Source organism: Venturia canescens, chromosome 10, assembly GCF_019457755.1.
Source record: "Venturia canescens isolate UGA chromosome 10, ASM1945775v1, whole genome shotgun sequence".
Classification (NCBI taxonomy): Eukaryota; Metazoa; Arthropoda; class Insecta; order Hymenoptera; family Ichneumonidae; genus Venturia; species Venturia canescens.
In genome coordinates this window covers 15,147,123-15,164,822 of record NC_057430.1, presented here as the reverse complement: position 1 = coordinate 15,164,822, position 17,700 = coordinate 15,147,123, and the positions used below count along the sequence as shown (strand labels likewise).

The 17,700-nt window shown below is 41.7% G+C and overlaps 1 protein-coding gene across 4 annotated transcripts in view; it reads left to right on the top strand.

Annotated features, from left to right (window-relative positions):
* The first annotated feature begins 37 nt into the window (after nt 1-37).
* LOC122417140 (KH domain-containing, RNA-binding, signal transduction-associated protein 3-like) overlaps nt 38-17,700 on the top strand; it is a 54,697-nt gene continuing 37,034 nt past the window's right edge. For 3 of the 4 annotated variants that reach the window (XR_006262235.1, XM_043430415.1, XM_043430413.1), the window contains exon 1: nt 39-472. Coding sequence is in view for 3 of the 4 variants with exons in the window: in XM_043430415.1 (XP_043286350.1) it covers nt 262-472 (211 nt within the window). In the remaining variant the exon portion in view is untranslated. Of the gene's footprint in view, nt 473-17,700 lie in introns of all 4 variants that reach the window. The other variant, XM_043430414.1, reaches the window with a different exon arrangement.

Below are 17,700 nucleotides of genomic sequence, written 5' to 3'. Positions count from 1 at the left end.
GTGTTGCGCAGACCACCCGCGAGTCTCGTGCTGTGCGCTGTGCTGTGTCGAGCTGAGCGACGCCGTTCAGTGCCCGCCATACTTGTTACTTTTAGGACGCAAAGAGCGTTCTTTTTTTATCTTTATCCTGCGATTTGATATCGTAATTAAATAAATTGCAGAATACGTGCTGTTCCTTGACGACATTGAGAAATTTGTTTGTGCGCGTGTGCTGACAATTTTTACATTATTAACTATACATCTCCAGAGTGATAAGTCAAGATGGCTGAGCGATCGAGCAACGGCGAGTACAATAAGTATCAAATGGACGAGAGCGGCGATGGTGGCAAACCTCGAATTCCTTTGGAAAAAGAACGCGATGATAAAGACCATCAAGTTGACAAAGCCGGCGAGTACGTGCGGGAATTGTTGCAAGAAAAATTGGGTCTCGATGCACAAAAATGGCCAAACGCTCTTCGTCTCATAGATCAAGGTTAGTTTTCCATGTATATACATATATACACGGGCGATTATACGTACTGTTCAATTGTTATTATCGACTATATTTTCCATTTATATGTTTACATTTAGCTGCTAAGCCGGAAAATATTCATTTTTCTTGCACTAGTTAATTGCTCAGTAAAGCATTCATTTTCGTTTTTGTTATTCTTACTACAAAACATGGTGCAGGAATTTGCAAAATATGTAAGGGAATGAAAAAAGAATTTGCATAGTTATTCTTGTGTCATGGATACAGACTCAAATGAAGGAATCAACTAAACTCTGCGAGTTTTTGATTGTCATCTATTGAGGTTAGAAAAAACATTGCATCGTTTCTTGTTTATTTTACCTTGATTCTTTGCAATGCTAATTTCAAACGAGTAATATTTAATATGTTCAAAATTGTCAATGCAGGAAGATTTTCTTAAGTAAATTGATAAAGTTTGTCTTGAGTGAATTTCTTTTGAAAATGTGTATGTTTCCAGAAATGTATTTTAACACAATTAGAGTGAAAATTCAAGTGAAAACATTCATCAATCGACCTGAAAAAATGTTAACAACACCCAGAGTTTTGCAATAACTCTGGGTGTCTTTTAATCAAGCTTCACTAGGAAATATATCTAGAGTGAACATTAATTAAAGATTTTCTAAAGGAGAACAGAAGAAAAAGTTTTCTGTGTGACTTATCTTGGTAGCTAAGAAACTGTTCATGTTTTTTTTCCATAAATTGTTGGGATGTCAACTGAGAAATATTCTTCACCAATAACACGTTGCAAAATAATTATCGTTGCAGCTGTTACCAGATTCTCGACTGTTTATCGAGCGTGCTGTCGTGAAGAAATAAAATTAGTTAAATTTTTCTCGTTATTTACTAATATATATCGAATTCAAATGATTTTAGCGATAGAAGACATCAAGATGGAATTGACAAATTAGTATTTTCTCTCGATAATGTAAAATTGTTGCAACATTGAAAGTATTCACTGTGCCTCTAGTTTTATGACAATTAGGTATCATTAATTATTTGTTTTTTCACTTTTCTTTTACATTCTTTCCAAATATTTTCAGTAGTATTGCGTAGAAACTTGTCACATGCGCGAATGTGCTTGAAGCTATCGTCGAACACTTGAATAACCACGCGCTCCACTGAAAATCAACCGATGAATAATAAATTAAGGCAGAACTTGGATCTTTTGCTCGTCATGAAGTAGCATTGTGTCGCATTAACGGCTGTTTATTGTCGTCGCTACGACGTTGCACGTGGCCTACGTCTCGTGTTGAAGCTCAAATCAAATTACGATGCTGAAGTAATTTTACTCTAAAATATCACAACGACAGCTGGTCTTTCAAAATGTGTATGAGCATTTAATTCGTTTTTAGCAAGTCTAGAATGTAGGAGGTAATGAAAAAAGGGAATTGGTCTTGGTAAATTTCGAAAAATTCAGATTTCATTGAAACTCGAGTCAAGTCATGAATAATAATATTTTATGTTGAATAAATCATTTTTTATATTATTTTTAATGCCTTTAATCAATGATGTTTGCTTTATTTCATTACCAAACGGTTTCGCTCGTAGCAGCTTAGTTCGAATAACAGCAATCCGTCAAGCATGTACTCAGTTGATGAAAAATCGAGTAATAAATTTCGTTGAAATCGTGAATCACACGAAGATTGTGAAATTGATTTTATCACAACATTTTTCAACTTCTTTGTACTCGTTTTTGGCCCCCATTCGAGAGAAAGTTTTAGAACAAAACTTGAGACAAGTTCTGAATTGTTCATTCGTATCGTCGGAATTCGATTCGTCGTAAATTCTTCCACCTGGTCGATTTACTCGACGGGATGGACGAGCGGATAAGAAAAGTTCAAAAAAACAGTATTTCATTTTCGATTCTTCTTTTTCATTCGTCTCCATCTCGCACTTTCATTCTTATTAATCTTTTTTACGATCTCCACTGAGATTTCATTGTATTTCAGTTACATCGAAACGAACTCGTAACATTTGCAATCATTTTATTCTTGGACATTTTCCACGTAAAGAATTTACTGAATTTTCTGTTGCAACGATGTCGTTAAATTTGAAGACGATGCGTTCACGTTTTATTGTTCATTTCTGTATCTCGTACCACCTCACAGCACTCTCTTAATTAAATCTCACCAGTTTCAGCTCCCTGATACACGTGTATTTCAGTTACGTACTGTTATTTCCTGAGTTGTCGCAAAGATTCATATTTCGTTAACGTCCGATGGGAAAAGGTAAGTATTAATAACCCGATATTGAATTCCATTACAAAATTAGGATTCAAAATTCTTTAAAAAGTTCCTTCGTCGATTTTCAATTTAAAAACCATGCACGTCATATTTTTTAAATAAAAATTTATCAAATTGGGTAAAACGTCTAAAAATTTTTACTTCCACGACCGAAATTTACTTTATTCGGATACGAGGATACTCGAGTGAGACTCGAGCAAACCGAAGAGAGTCGCAGCTCTCGATATACTTGTCTCGAGTCCCTTGATACGTGTGCTCTCCCCCAGGTACGTTTGCTTCGTTATGTAATTTTTATTCTTTAATTCATTCGTCATCAGTAAAACTCACGGGAAGCTGTGCACTGAATTCAAAAGTTTTTATATTTTTACAAATTTGTGATTCTTCCACGCTTGTCAGTTACTTAAACTCATTTTAAAACATCCTGTACAAGATGAATTTGGTTGCCTCGTGTCCTGGCCTTATCCTGGGCGTGTACGTCTCTTCCATCGAGTACACGATGACTCTGTTGAAGGCATTTAGCTTTTCTCCCTCTTGCTTTACCAGTTATTTCGTAATATCCGGATTTAATTAATTTTCCGAGTTCTCTGTCGTACTCCGCATTGTACAATGTAATTTGTTTACAACAAGTTGCTATGGCGTATGCTCAAAATAATTCGAGTGTTGGAAAGAAAGCAGGAAAAGTTTTAGTTTTTCGTTGATTCGTAATGAATTTTTTCCCAGAGATTAATGACCAATTCGACTCCCGAACCACGACTTTTTGCTTCTCCCTTCTCGCAGTGAATTCTCCTGACACGTTTGATCGTTTAAACGTTAAACTCGGTGGCAAATGAGTTCGGAGCAAACAAAACAAATCGTAAAACACTTTACGATTTGTGTTCCCTCGACCCTTGTGCGCGGGAGGTTTTTTGGTCAACCGCGAATAACGATTTTGGCGAGGTACAGCTCCAGGCCACTCGGGAGCTTTCATCCTAGTTTTCTTGCCTTGTAAACTAATTGTCTTCCGCCGTGCGATCGATTTTATCCACGTTCCTCCATTTCTATCGCTTTTTTCTATATGTATTCTTGCCCCCCGTTAAATTACGGATTGTCAAAGTTGGATTACTCGTGCAAATCGCTCTTTTTCCCGACCTCCCGCTGCGCTGCCCCTTTAGCTATGTTTCTCTTCTGAAACTCGAGCGAAACATCGAGCAATATTTTGTATACAGACTTTTACAACATAAAACGGGAAGGGAATTTACGACTGGCCCCCGAGTCCTCTTTCGTTCCAACGTTCATCCTCTCCTTTTTTATTCCAGTTTTTTTGCGCTTCGGATGACAGGACGTGCCTCACGTTTCGTGCAATTTCTCTCTAACACAAAAAAGAGAGGGGAAAAAAAACCAATACGAAGCAAAAGTGGGTAAAAAAATGGAAAAACAAAAGCAAACTATCAATTTGTCGCTCCACTTTTTATTTTCATTTTTCTTCGACCGCCCCCTCCCGTCTCTCTCCATATATTTTTTTTCAAATTCTCTTGCTTGAATTTCAAAATGTTCCGCATATAAAAAAAACCTTGAGTTATTTACCCCGTCACACACTTTTTCGTCCATTTGTTTACTAAATTTTTTCAGCCTTTATATTCCTCGACCCGTTACGCAAACGCTCTACAGCTCGAATTTGTGTTTTCAGTAACGGCACGTTCGAGCTCTACCGATATCGATATTTGTACAATTACGCAGCCGCCCCGCCCCGCCCCCACGTCGTTGACACTTCTCCTGCTCCTATGACATTGTGCTGCGGGTTTACTCAACAATGATTTAGTCGACCGAATATTCCACGACATTATTACGATCTTCACAATAATCTGTCAAAATTTGAGCCCAATTTGGCCAGATTCTATCTGTGGCTGTGCTCCGGGTTGGTTGTGCGTAGTTTTCAAATAATTCGAGCGTGAACGTGATAATTTCTAGTTCATTCCCGAAGGAAACGCTGATGATTGGAAAAATACAATGGAACAATCCAGGATTCGCAGCGGCGTTCGTGCTTTTTATTATTCGAGTAACAATGTGTCTCGTTCTTTTACGTTTTGTTTGAAACTCTCGTAGCCGATTCCCTTGTTAGTTTTTCTGTCGAATCTTCGGTAGTAACTCGTATCTCATTCCAGCTTTTTTCCTTTTTCTTTTCGCGCACACCTTTTCTTTCTCGTTCCCGATCGAGTGCAAAGAAGACGAAGAAGAATGCTTAGATTCTCGATTCGTTGAGAAAACTTAATTCGATTAAGCATACAATTTCTGGCTGGCGCGACAGGGGTGGGGGGCTAAGGGAGAGATCGGTCGATCCGCTCGGATAAATTTTAAACTTCCCATCTCTCCTTCTCGTTTCGTCGTCGTCGTCGTCGTCGTCGTAGTCGTCGTCGTAGACTTGACGCCCTCTTTCCCGACTTTCCTTCTCATGGTGGATGCAAAATCGAGAAACGGATCTATAATGAAAGAGAGTCTTCCCCCTCTCCTCCCGCCCGGAAACGATGTCGTGCGAAAAGTTGTGAATTCAGTTGCTGCAAAGAGAGAAAGTAAGAGCTACGGAAACGTAACTCTCCCTCAGGAATATTCCAAAGTTTTTCGGATTCACTTGGAGAAATGTGAATATTCGTCGTATTTTAAGTTGACGCTCGTTCGAATGCGTCTTGCGCGATGGAATCCCTCGCGGATAAATCTCGAATCTCTGCAGCTAAAAGCGCAGTAAATTGGAAAGTCGAAAGAACAATGGTTTTCGGATAATTTTTATCCTGGATTTTGAATTGAATTGACAAAAAAGTGACCATCGATGTTCTTCGGCTTCTTCTGCGCCTCCCATTTTCTACGTCTCTTTTATAATCACCGGAACATTCGCTGGCCCTAAATATTTTGCCACAAACAACCGTCGAATGATCCTGATGAGCGTCGACGATGCCAAGTGAACCAGAGCTTAGCGAGCCATTAATTATTCAAGCAGGTTCAATTACGAAAGGACATGACAAAAATAGGAGCGCGCCGTTGGTCAATTGTACGTCATGTATACCCCGCGGACGCACATTTTATTCGTGAGATATGATGCTTCGTGGCTCAACTACGTTTTTTTTCTCCGCTCTGCGCGCATTTCCATTTTGTTTTGAAAGCGCCCCGCCGACCATGCTACGGGTTCTCCGCGTCAAGCTCGTCCCACCTGTCCTATCGCGAACGGGGTAATAACTTTTTTCTCATCCCTTCTGTACCGAATTGTTCTATTACCATGCGTTTTGCGTATGGTACGCCGGGCCAGTTATTTTTTATTTAGCTCAACGCCCAACACCCACCCTGCTTCGCGGGCCATGGAATTTATCACTGCAAATATTAATAAACATCAAGGACCTTTAGTGGCGGAAATTAGGTCGAGTCGGTGCTCCTTTTGGCCGAGTGAAAATAGCGCAATTCCTGCCCGTTTCAACAATGTGAATTTCCATCGTTCGTTGTCCTCGAATCCAATTTTTCAACGTTTTATTTACGGCTCGATTCATATATCTCGTCATTATCGGTGATTGGACAACTTCGGAGTTGTTCGCAATCAAACCTAACACAGCTTCAGTCAACGCGCAGGAGTTCTATATTATAAGAATGTTTGTAGAAGAGTTGCGCGAGCAATACACGCCTCAAAAAATGTTTTGTTATTGGCCCCCGTCGATCTCGCGCAAGAACTCGACGACGTTGTGCTTCGCTGTTTCCTCCTCACTATTTTCAAAGCATTCGTTCGCGCGCGCACGCGAGCCAGCAACCGTGGAGAACGGAAGTGAATTGAAATCCTGGTGGTGGAACACCACGCTCTTGTGTTATCTCCTGCTATTTCATTCCGTTCCCTCGCTCGCGCACTCTCTTCAAAGATGCTTTATTCGTTTTTCTCTGTTTTTTTTATTCTTTATTTTTCGCGTTCGTTGAGAAAATAATAAACGAAAATGCCTTGAACGCGGAGTGGAGAGATGTCTAGTTTTTCACAGAACCATAGGTAATTGCCTGGATGAGTAATACACTTGTGACGCCCGTCGCGAGTGACGCTCGTTCTCTGAAGGCTGTTATTATTATCTGCACATGCGAATCTGTAAAATAATGCGAGCAAAGGACTGTAAAGTCAAACATTAACAGAATTATAAAACAAATATAAAAAGTTACATGAGTCACCTGAGCAATGGAATAAAATGGCTGTAAATTGAAACTTTCGGGTAGGAAAGTGGCGGACAGACAAAACTAAATGGGATTTAACGAAATAATATAATTTAATTGGTCATTCTCGTATCTTCGCTGTAATGAAACTGGGGCGAATCGAATATAACGGAGTTTGCAAATATGACAGAAAAACCGGAGCAAAAATTCATCTTCTGTCAGTGGTCGCTGAATTTTTATTCCCTCTGCATCCCTACTTCGATTTTCCTCTTCCTTTGTCACCGAGCAATTTACTACTTCGGTTGTGGTACACAAAAATACATGAATTGCAGCAACTGACGTTTGCCAGGGAGAAGAATTTTCGCGTCCAACTACACTGCTCGGTGAATATGATGGACGAAAAGACTAAAAATACGAAAATATTGGGAGCCTGAGAAACTTTTAATCTGGAAGAATTATTATCGAGACTTTATAACGAATCGTTTCTCCTTCGTTCGATATAAACCAGCTCTTCCGCTACAGCATTTTAACATGATTTTTAAAATTCTCGTGATAATAAATCTTCCTGATCGAAATTTACAATAGCAAGTTTTTTTATTGTTCTTTCGTTTTCTAGTTTCAATGATGTTCGATAAAAAGTATATAGACACTTGGTGCTCGCTTCTGACAACGATGAAGAAGAAAAAAAATGTTCTCCCTTCCCCCCTCTCGGCCCGTCGTTATTCCATTGTCCGCTTTGCATTGTACTTTTTCACTGCAAACCCTGCTGGATTCTTTGCAAAGAGAATCTGGAACGAGTGTTTCTGGCTTTATCACTCGAATTTTATGCTTTGCCTCTCGTTTAACGTTTTTTCTTTCGTCTCTCTCCACCCTCGATCCAATTCACGACAGTTTCACGCCCCCAACAATTTCATCGTCTTCGATAAGTAAACAAATAAAATAACGAGTGCGGAGGGCTTAGTGGCATTAAAAACTCGCGAAACACATCGCAGTCGCACATTCTTCGATGCGTTTCAGTAATCTCGAGGCCATTGTGTCATCAAGGAATAAATGAATTTAATTCAGATACTCCGTCAATGCTATCTCATCGAGGCGTAAAATTTCGTACTTAGTAAAAACTTTTAGCGCTTTTTTTTCTCTGTATGGCTCAGAAAAAAGCTCCATCCTATATTCTCAGACCATTAATGAAAGGCAGTCCGAAGTTTTACCGTCCAAGAGCAATTATACTTGCAGTTTTTAACATTAACTCCCATCTCAGAGGTGGAAGTAGGCTCGAAAAAAGCGCAGCTTTCTTAAGTAAAGAATGAGGCTATTGTAGTTTATAAATAATTGCCCCGGTAAAGAGCTGCTTGGGGGGGTAGCGTTGTCAGGCGCGCGGATCCTCAACCAGTAAGACTAGGAGATGGAGGTCGAGAAGAGACTACCTCATGATTATTCGCTTCATTTAAAGCCCATTAATCATCCTTTCGAAGTTGTGCGGATGAATAGTACGAGAAAGAGTGAGAGAGAGAGGAGTAGGTGGTCGTTGGATGGGAAAGGGTCAGATATAGAGGTTGAACCCTCACGATGGAACATCCTTTGTCCGTTTCACTACCCCATTGAGCTTGGAAATCGAATTGTACGCACGGTCAATAGATTCGCCGGAGCGTGGCGTGTCGACGCGCCATTGTTGAAAGCGAACTTACCGAAGACGAAAGACGTGCTCCGCCTGTTCGTTGCCCTCCTCCTTCTCGTCTTATTCCTTCTACTAGATATCCACTCTCCAGCTCCTCAAAAGCACGAGAAATCCCTCTATTTAAACGCTATCTCATCTCCCGTTACGCCAGAATCGACGCTATTCCCCATTCAACAGAAATTAGTCCTCTCAAATATCGAGATAATCACCGTTTAAGCTGTCGCCATTTAGGACTCGTGTACGAAAAATCGTCTTCAACCCTTTGGAACTTCGCTTCGTCTATTTTTTTCAGTATCAAATTAGAATTTGTAAAAGATCGAGCAAAAATACTCCACGAATGGAGTCGAGAGCTTTACAATCATAATCAACGGGGTTTTGTTGAGCTCTCATCAGGCACTATTTTGCAATACTCTATCGGGGCCTGATTTCAAAGTTATTCTGAAAAACCTGATTATGACGACATCAAGCAACAACTTGTGAGGTTGCCCGTTCTGTGCTGGCCTGGTCATGACCTTATCATAAACAGGCAAACCCTCACAAATTTCTAAGCGGGTGAATTGGCAAGGGACAGCGGAAGGTGCCTTTTTTTTTGCCAACTCGGGATTCTAGTTTTTCCAAGTTTGCTGAAAAAAATATCATTTTTCTAGTAGCAACATAAACTTTAATTTCTCAACAAACTTATTGATTTCCAGCAGTAGATTTATAACCATTTATAAAAAATCACAGATAAGCACAAAAATAACGCCGCACGCAAAATATAACCATAAAAATAGCCTTAACAACCGCGTAAGAAGGTCCCGTTGCCATCGATCAAAATTCCATTTGGATATAACCCGACAGCAGCTTGGTTTATACTTATGTTATACGATCGAAGCTACGCGTGCCGCACGTGACCGGTAATTTATTGTCCCGTGCATGGGAATATTTTCCATCAACTTCTCTCATCCACATTCACTGGTTTAAACGGATTAAAATATGAAATTCAGAAAGAAAATTGAGTAACGATGTTGAAGAAACGCTAGAACGTTACGCAGAATCATATCGTAGGAAATGGAAATTTTCATGTGACGTATTACTGGGTCCGGACGGCTAGGTCCATTTTGAGACATTCGTGGATGGTCTCGTCCCCATTTGCGTTAGTTTCCCAATGATCTAGACTCAGTCGAATGTACTGGGAATCGATGCACAGGGTTTTCGTCCATATAAAATAAAAATTCAAGTCGAAAAGTGAATTTTTCGTTGATTTATGTTCTTCCTAAAGTGATTTTAACCCTTCGTTGAATATTCCGATGAAAAAGTTCGTTAAAATCGGTTGATTACAGTAAAATCGACGACTCGCGAAAAGATTTGTCCGCGCGGACAGAGTCGAGGGTTGAAAATGGAAGTAGACAAATTAAACTGGGTCTTTGAGGAATTAATTTTATTTTTTTCTTACCATCCCGTGCTGCACGAGTCGTTGATAATAAGCCGCCAAGGGGAACCGCAAATATGAGGATCGATATCACGAACGAAAGCACGCGAGGTTTGCGGCTGGCACACTCTCGACAAATTGAATTTCACGGAATTCGAAAAATCGGCGAAGAGAGCAAACGACCGGTGGAGCGTTGAGGAATTGAGAGGAAGAGTAAAGGAGAAGAGGTCAAATAAAAGTGATTAGAGAGCGAGGTCGTTTCGAGGTCTTTTATTCTCTTTACTCTGCGGTCTCATTCTCTCTCTCTCTCTTTCCCATTAGCTCTCTCTTCCTCTTTTTATCTCCTTTCTATCTCGTATAATTCACATCTCTCTATTGAAATGACGTTATAATCGAATCCCGGTTCTCTTTGACCCTGTTTCATCAAGACCTATCCTCCACGATCTGTTCACTCGGCCATGGCTCAAGGGCTCAAATATTGGATAAATTTCAATTCCCTGAATTAATATCGCCCAATGTCTTTTTCTCTTACTTCCGGTTCTTCTCGCGTGTTCCATTGTAACGAAACTTGCTGACAAAGCCAGAATCAGAAGTGCACTTTGTGAACGTTTTATTCTCGTCTTTCCCGATTTTTATGACCGCGCGGGGAGCGCGAGCAGAATTCGTTTGAAAACTTGCGTTATTCGTTTTGTCGCGCGAGTATTCAAAAGCTTCGAATCAAATGGTACGATGCTTGAGATTTATACAAAATTTAACACAATTGTCGCGTCCTCGTTGTTTCTTCTAACTTTTGAAAACGATAAAATTGCCAACAGTTTGTGCGACGCAGCTTGGAGAATAAAGGAAACGAAAGACACAAAAGGGAAATATTTATTTCCATTTCAACGATGGAAGCGTCAATATTATTTTGTATTTCTAATTATGTTTGTTACGCATGCAATTCTCGTTACGATTGCGACATTAAACTTGAGGCATTATTTCACGTCCGTTATCTTTATAGCTAGCGATGAGCACGTTTACAGCCTTATCTCCATGTCATTCTGCCTCGTTTTCTTGTCTAGTTTATATCTCTATTATCTTAGCTATCTCCCTTTGCTCTATTTTCACGGCCGTGTCGAAGGAGAGAATACCGAGTTGTAAAATAATTTAATGTCACGATCGTCGAGTCGAAGGAATTTGAAAAATTCTGACCCATAAAGCGTTGTGCCATTCTCGTTTGGTATATTTTCGTTTTTGATGGAGCAATGCTCAATGATCATACAAAACAAAATAAGAGAATAAAAAATGGTAAAGAGCAGCCCACGTCCTTATTTGACAATCGTTTCATGCTTCATTCGTAAGTGCGGTAAATCGCTCCGCAGTTTTCATTTTTCCTCTTTTCTCTCCGCCTTTTTTACTTTTTATATATTCGTTTCTGCGGACTCTCAAGATTTACGTAGTACGCGATCGGCAATGCGTCACTTTCGACGCAGGATTATTTATTAAATTTTTCCCTCGAGAACGCCCGTCCAAAGCCTCTCTCCTCCGCTTATGCTCCACCAGCACGCGGAATGTCGTGGCCCTCCCTGACCTCGTTCACTCTGTATATTTGTGCTTCTCCTATCTCGGCAAGCAACCTCTACGAATTTATTGTTTTCCCTTCCATTCCCCAACCTCTCCATCTGCGTTTTTTCTTTCTCTTTGGTATTGCTTGCGCTACAATGAACTTTCGCGAATATATTCATTTGAGCGATCATCATTATTTTACAAACCTTGTTAGCAGCTTCGAACGAATTTTCTATTTCCATCGACTGTGATGAACTTTTCATTTGACATTATTTTGAAAAATATTCGTCGTTTTGTTCGTACTGTGATTGATCGCTGGCTTTCAAGTCGTTTCAAGTTCAGAGTCCTGCTGTCAGTATGACAGATGACAGTTGACAGCCCAAACAAAGCCCTGTACGCGCGCGCTGATAGTATTGCGTAATAAAAAGTTGATGTACAAAAATTTATTATTTTATTATGAAAAAGCGAGTACATTTTTTTATAAAGACGTTATCATTCCTTGCAAGCGTTCGGTTAATCACGCGAGGAAAGCTATCGTTCATTTTAATTAATGACAAGATAAAGGGGAAGCACGAACAGGAAGAGCTGATACACACGTGACCCAGTAGTACGACTCGCGGTCGGGTCGGCCGCCGTTCTTGTTTGCTTTCATATCGTTTTCGTTAACGTCGAAAAATCGTTGAAACACTCGTGCGAAAGAGGTGAAAAAGCGGTACTGTACGAGAGAAATATCGTTTGACACATTCGAAATGGGTTGATTCGAAGCTCCCTTATAAATGTTCAATCATCGAGATTTGCCCTTTCATCTTGAATCGCGAGGAGACTTTTTTAAATTTGTACTGCACGACACGAAGCTTGGCGGATGCAGACTCGATGAAACGTATACAGAGTTTAATATATTTATTGCCTTTAAACATCATTGTCACAGGGCACTTTTATTTAATAAATACACAATGCGATATAGCCATGGAAGCAAAGGTATGAAAGAACCGTACGAGAGAACGTTGAATAACGTTTTGACCGGTGTGCCAGTGACAGGATCCCCAATAGATTTATTCTCGCTGTAGCCAGTGGTCAGACTTTCCAATTAGCCTGTCAAGTGGTCTTTGGGTCGTCAGCCAAGAGTTCCATACTTCTCGTACACGTTAGTGAATCGAGACTTTTCGTAATGAAGCCCCAGTGAAAAAAGGGAACACTCGATAGCAGCATCCGCGTATCCGTCCGTCTTCCGCACGAGATTGTTAAAAGAGCCTGAAGTTCTCGTTTTTTCAATATTTTTCGCTCACAGTCTCTCCATTCAATCCTTATGGAGGGCAGGCTCTCTCCAGCACGTTTTTTTTTTTTTCCCCCCGTTGCACCTCTCATAAAGCGCAAACTCCGGGTAGCGGAACAGAATCTAGTCAGGCATCCCCTGAAAGCTTTAAGCCCTCCTCGTTACTTGGCCAAACGTTGCTTTCGTTCCCCGCTCGTCGTGCGATGCTCGATAAATTTACGCTGGCCGAAAACTTTTCATCCCCGTTACCCAAAGACCTTAGCACACGTACGTATAAGTGTATACACACCTGATACATCCACCTCCGGGAAGACTACATCGCACAAACCCAGCACCATGCGGCTGCACAGCTTTCCTTCTACGCTATATTTTCACGAAAAGTAAAACGAGACCGACGACCAGCCGTCTCGGGAGCCTCGTCTCGGTCAACTTGTTAGCAAAACGACGGTCCTCCAAGACGCTCGATATACGTAGTGCGTGGAAGCCAAGGAGACGAGGAGGAGGAGGAGGAGGAAGAAGAAGAAGAAGAAGCCATATAGCGCTAGCGATACAGAACGTTGGACGAACTAAAACCAATAGGCCATCCTTAACGATACCTTAACCGGAAACTTACGTTCACTGAGTCCGGCTCGCCACTCCCTGCTCGGCTTGCTCCATAATAAATGGCATTTTACGCTTTCCAGCGAGAAACTTGGCGGTCCGGTAACCGGTAACGTGTCAGTTTACAAGGCCCCTTTACAAGTATCTTGGAGGTTGTTGAAAATTTTTCTTTTTCCCAAGGACTCGCAAGTCGATTATTCCCGTAGTATATTTCTGAGTACATGATAAAGCTCCGACGAGACGCGAAAGAGAAACTTCAATGAATCATCCACCCTCGCACTGTTCGAAAGTTCAATCATTTTTTTATCCTGCACCGTAGGTAAATAAAAAAATGTATGATGCGCTACGTACTTAAGGCCATTCTTCTTGCAATCCAACGTTTCTCCGGAGCTCTAATGACTGTAAAAACGAAGCTATACGTAGGAAAGCTCTGTATACCTGGGGTCGGCTGGATGCCATGGGGGGAGGGGTTAAGTACCTATTACGATACTCAACCAGCGCGCTGAGTCTCTCAAGTTGGAAAATAGGATTTGTACAGAGGCGAATAGATTTTACCCATCGATACGACATTATCCGAATCATCATGGGCGAACGTAGGCTCGATCGTTCAACGGATCGACGTTCCGTTCACGTCTGCGGAGAATCGCGCGCGCGCGCGCGCGCGCGCGGGGGCTCGACTGAAACTTCGTTTTCGCTCAATTAAATTGTATTTTGATGAGTCGAGCTTGTTATCTTGGTATAATGGAATTACAGATGTATAGATTAGCGATTGAATGACGATAATGGGGGCGCTCTAGAGGTAGAATACTGAGACAAAATCAATGTCGATTAGCGAACGCGGTGAAGAATAATAGACGGAGGTATAGTTATCGCGAGAATTCGAAAAGTAATGAGCGTGGAACGATCGCTAACGCTTCAATCCCGAGCGATTATCCATATTATCTCATTGTTCAACGCGGTTAGTTCTCATCACAAACGAATCGCGCTCGAACTGCAGCCATACAGAGGGATAAACGTTTTCAGCATTTACGTCAAACGCTAAGTGACTCGACGCGGCGGCGCTTGAAGTTTCGGACTCTGTACGCGCGGGGCGAGCAGAAATTCCAAACTTGTGGCTACCACAAGGTTTCCCTACCGGGAACTTTGTTTTCGAAGCAGCTCACACGCGGAGCTGGGAATTCCAATATAGCGAGAATAAGTGTAAGTACACGACGAATCCGCTTTTTCGCTGAGTCGTTTTCTCTCCCCCTGCTCTCGCCTTCTACCCTCGGATAATACTTTATCCTTCGGGACAGTGGATTATCGTTGCTGGGTGAGAATCGGCCGAGGAATAATCGATTTTGCCCTAGTCCACTTGCTCGTATATATCCCCCGTTGGGAGAGAATTTGCTTCGTGAGTTATTGTCCAAAACTACAAGGAAACACGAACTCAGCCAATAGTTTAGTTTCAGTTGCAGGGGCATTAGCATGCATGCTCGGGGAATCTCGACGAGACTACCAGGCTGCCGTAACGCTTAATATACAATTAATTCTGACGAGTGTTGTACCTGTTACAGCCTCTTTCCCCTTCAACTTTTCGCTTCAAAACACTCGCTCTCGCTCTCTCGCGTTTTGTTTATTCCATTATCCTTTTTCCCCTCCCTCGCTCTCTATATTGTCTCTCTCGACCCTTTGTGTTTTCTCGTCTCGTTTAGCCCGCGATGTGTGTTCCCGCATTCCATACTCAGTTGAGCTCCTCGCTGCCTGAAACGCATTTTAGGGAATCTGCTTAGTCTGAAAGCTCCTCTCTCGGATATGGAGCCATTCAAACTGCAAAACTTGACGATAACAACCTGCAGAAAGCTAGTGGAACAAGTGCTGGGTGAAGGGAAAGGGCTCGGCCTCGTGGCTTGTTTAAAGTTGAATGTGGAAAATCAGAGTGTGTGCTGCGCGAGGGCTAACAACATTTAAACTTTCCAGGATTAGAGTCCTCCATTTTTGTCGATCTGTACTTGGATTAAACGCCCCTTGCTCCCACACGAAATTGGATATTTATTCCCTCGTATTTCAAGAACCTGCTTCTACATTCGGGGGATTAGCCAGGATGGTTTTACAGCTGGTTAGGATGGGCGAATCTGAGGTGGGGATTCGGCTTGAATGAATGAAAAACAAAGAAGAAGCTAACGGAGGAATCGAGACACGATAGTTCGATTTGGCGCTCATCCAAGTTCCGCGAAAAATCTCCTTTCCGCCTTTCCTTTACTCTCACGTTCGCAGTTCCCAGCATACGTCATGGGTGATTTAATCGATGACCGCATGGACACCGATTTCTGCACATCTTTTTATTCTACCTCTTTATTTCCTTCGTATCAGCCGTTCATCATCGCTGCGTTTTCGTTTTTATTCCCTCTCACAAATACGATTATTATTACTATAAGATTTGTATTTTTTCTTTTGCGTATCCGCACAGTATTTGCCAAATTTTTTAGTCGAGGAGCATTAATCCTGTGTCAGTCGTCGTGCTGGGGTCTTGTCAAAATGTTTTGAAAAATGGCATCTGAATGAAGTTCGGAGATACGCTGCTGTCGCCGGATTTCTGACAGCATCTTTCCCCTGCTCCCCACTCTGTCCTTCAGATTTTCCTTTGTACCAGTTTCGGCGATGCTTCTAATCCGCAAACTTCGTTTAGCTCGCACGCCCAAATGTTTCCGGATCGAAATAAATTGGTTCGTCAAATGTCTATCCGATAAACGGGTACAACGGGGTTGAGGACTATTAAAAGATACGAAACATTGGTTCCCGAGACAGAGCGGCGGACCCGTTCGGAAATAGTCAGACAGCGCGGATGACTTTTCTAGTAGCGAGAATTCGGGCCAACGTGACGCGCTCGCTCCTGTCGGTGTGTGCGCGGGTGTGTCTCATCAAAGAGAAATCTCAGAACAGGCTGTCGCGTTTCTAGTTCCGCTAGCCTATCAGGGTCGCGGCCTAGAACTAGTTTAATGCCGAATGGATTCTTCGCCGTTCTTATTTCGTTTTCTTTCCTCAGGCGGTAATACGAACGCGAGACTTTGATATTTTCGAATAATGAATAGCGATTATTTCCAGTTGAAAGCAGCCGTCAATTCAGGTGAAAACTCGAGCGAATCGAGCGTTCATGAGGAGTTGGATTCGCAGCTTTGATGAAAAATCGACCGATGATTTCCAATTTCTTCGAGACGAAAAAATAGTCATCCACCTCGGAGTGGGACTCGTACCGGCGTCCCGTCGTTAACATTCATGAGAAAGTGCTCGACGCTGTGAATTTTTAGAGTTCAGCAGTTTTTCCTTCTCGAAGGACCTTTTTTTTACGACGCGAGCCCCCTTATATTCTTGGAACGGTTTCTTTAGTCCTGAAATGCAGTTGGACCAGCAGCGAGTAGAAAAGGAATGGTATAAAGAATGAAATGCATGGATTGTGCAGAATGGAGTAACAGAGAGAAAAAAATGGCGGTGAAGAGAGCGTCGACTCGGGCTATTTTTCTTTCTCGAGTAATATAAGTCGCAATTACGTAAGCCACGTTCGTACTTCCCTTAATCAAGTCTCGATACTCAAGCTTTGCTTGCCTACTCGATGCTCCCTTCTCTTCCTCTCCTTCGCTCTCTTTTCCGCTACCGCGCGCGAGACCTTTGCAGCTTTTCTTTTTTCCTTCTCCCGGCGAGCGATGTAAACTCCAGCAGCTGTGCTGGCATCGCATTTTCCGGTTCTCTATTTCCCCCTCTGGTTCAATAGAAAATCTCTGCGAGCCCTGATCTACCTCTCAGCCTCGACCTGTACCATCCCTTAACTCTCTCTCGCTATGTCGCGCCGTTAATCTTCATTTTTCATCGACACTCGTGACTGCGTTTTTCCCCTTTCCTTTATTCCTCCTTTTCCATTCAGATTTGCCTTGTTCCTACGAATCGCAAATTCACCGAGTCGTCGTGTTCCACTTTGCAGAAATGAAAATATATTTTTAAATCTCTCGACAAATATTAGAGCGACGCGACGAGGGGGTGACAAGGATCGTTGTTTTATCTTCAATTGTCAATTATGCTTTATGTTTTTTCATGACCGTACACATGCAAATCTTTCCAGTTTAATATTTTTCGATTCACCTTTGTATTTGTATTTTCAGTACCGTTATTTATGCATCACTTTTGACAAAAGCTTTCGTTGAAAATACTTAACGAGTACGTTATATCCCTATTAATTGTAATTACTATAACAAACTTGGCTTACGAATCCCCTTTAAGCCTCTCTCTCTTTTTCCTTCTTTACTCTTTGCTCACCGTTTCTCCCTA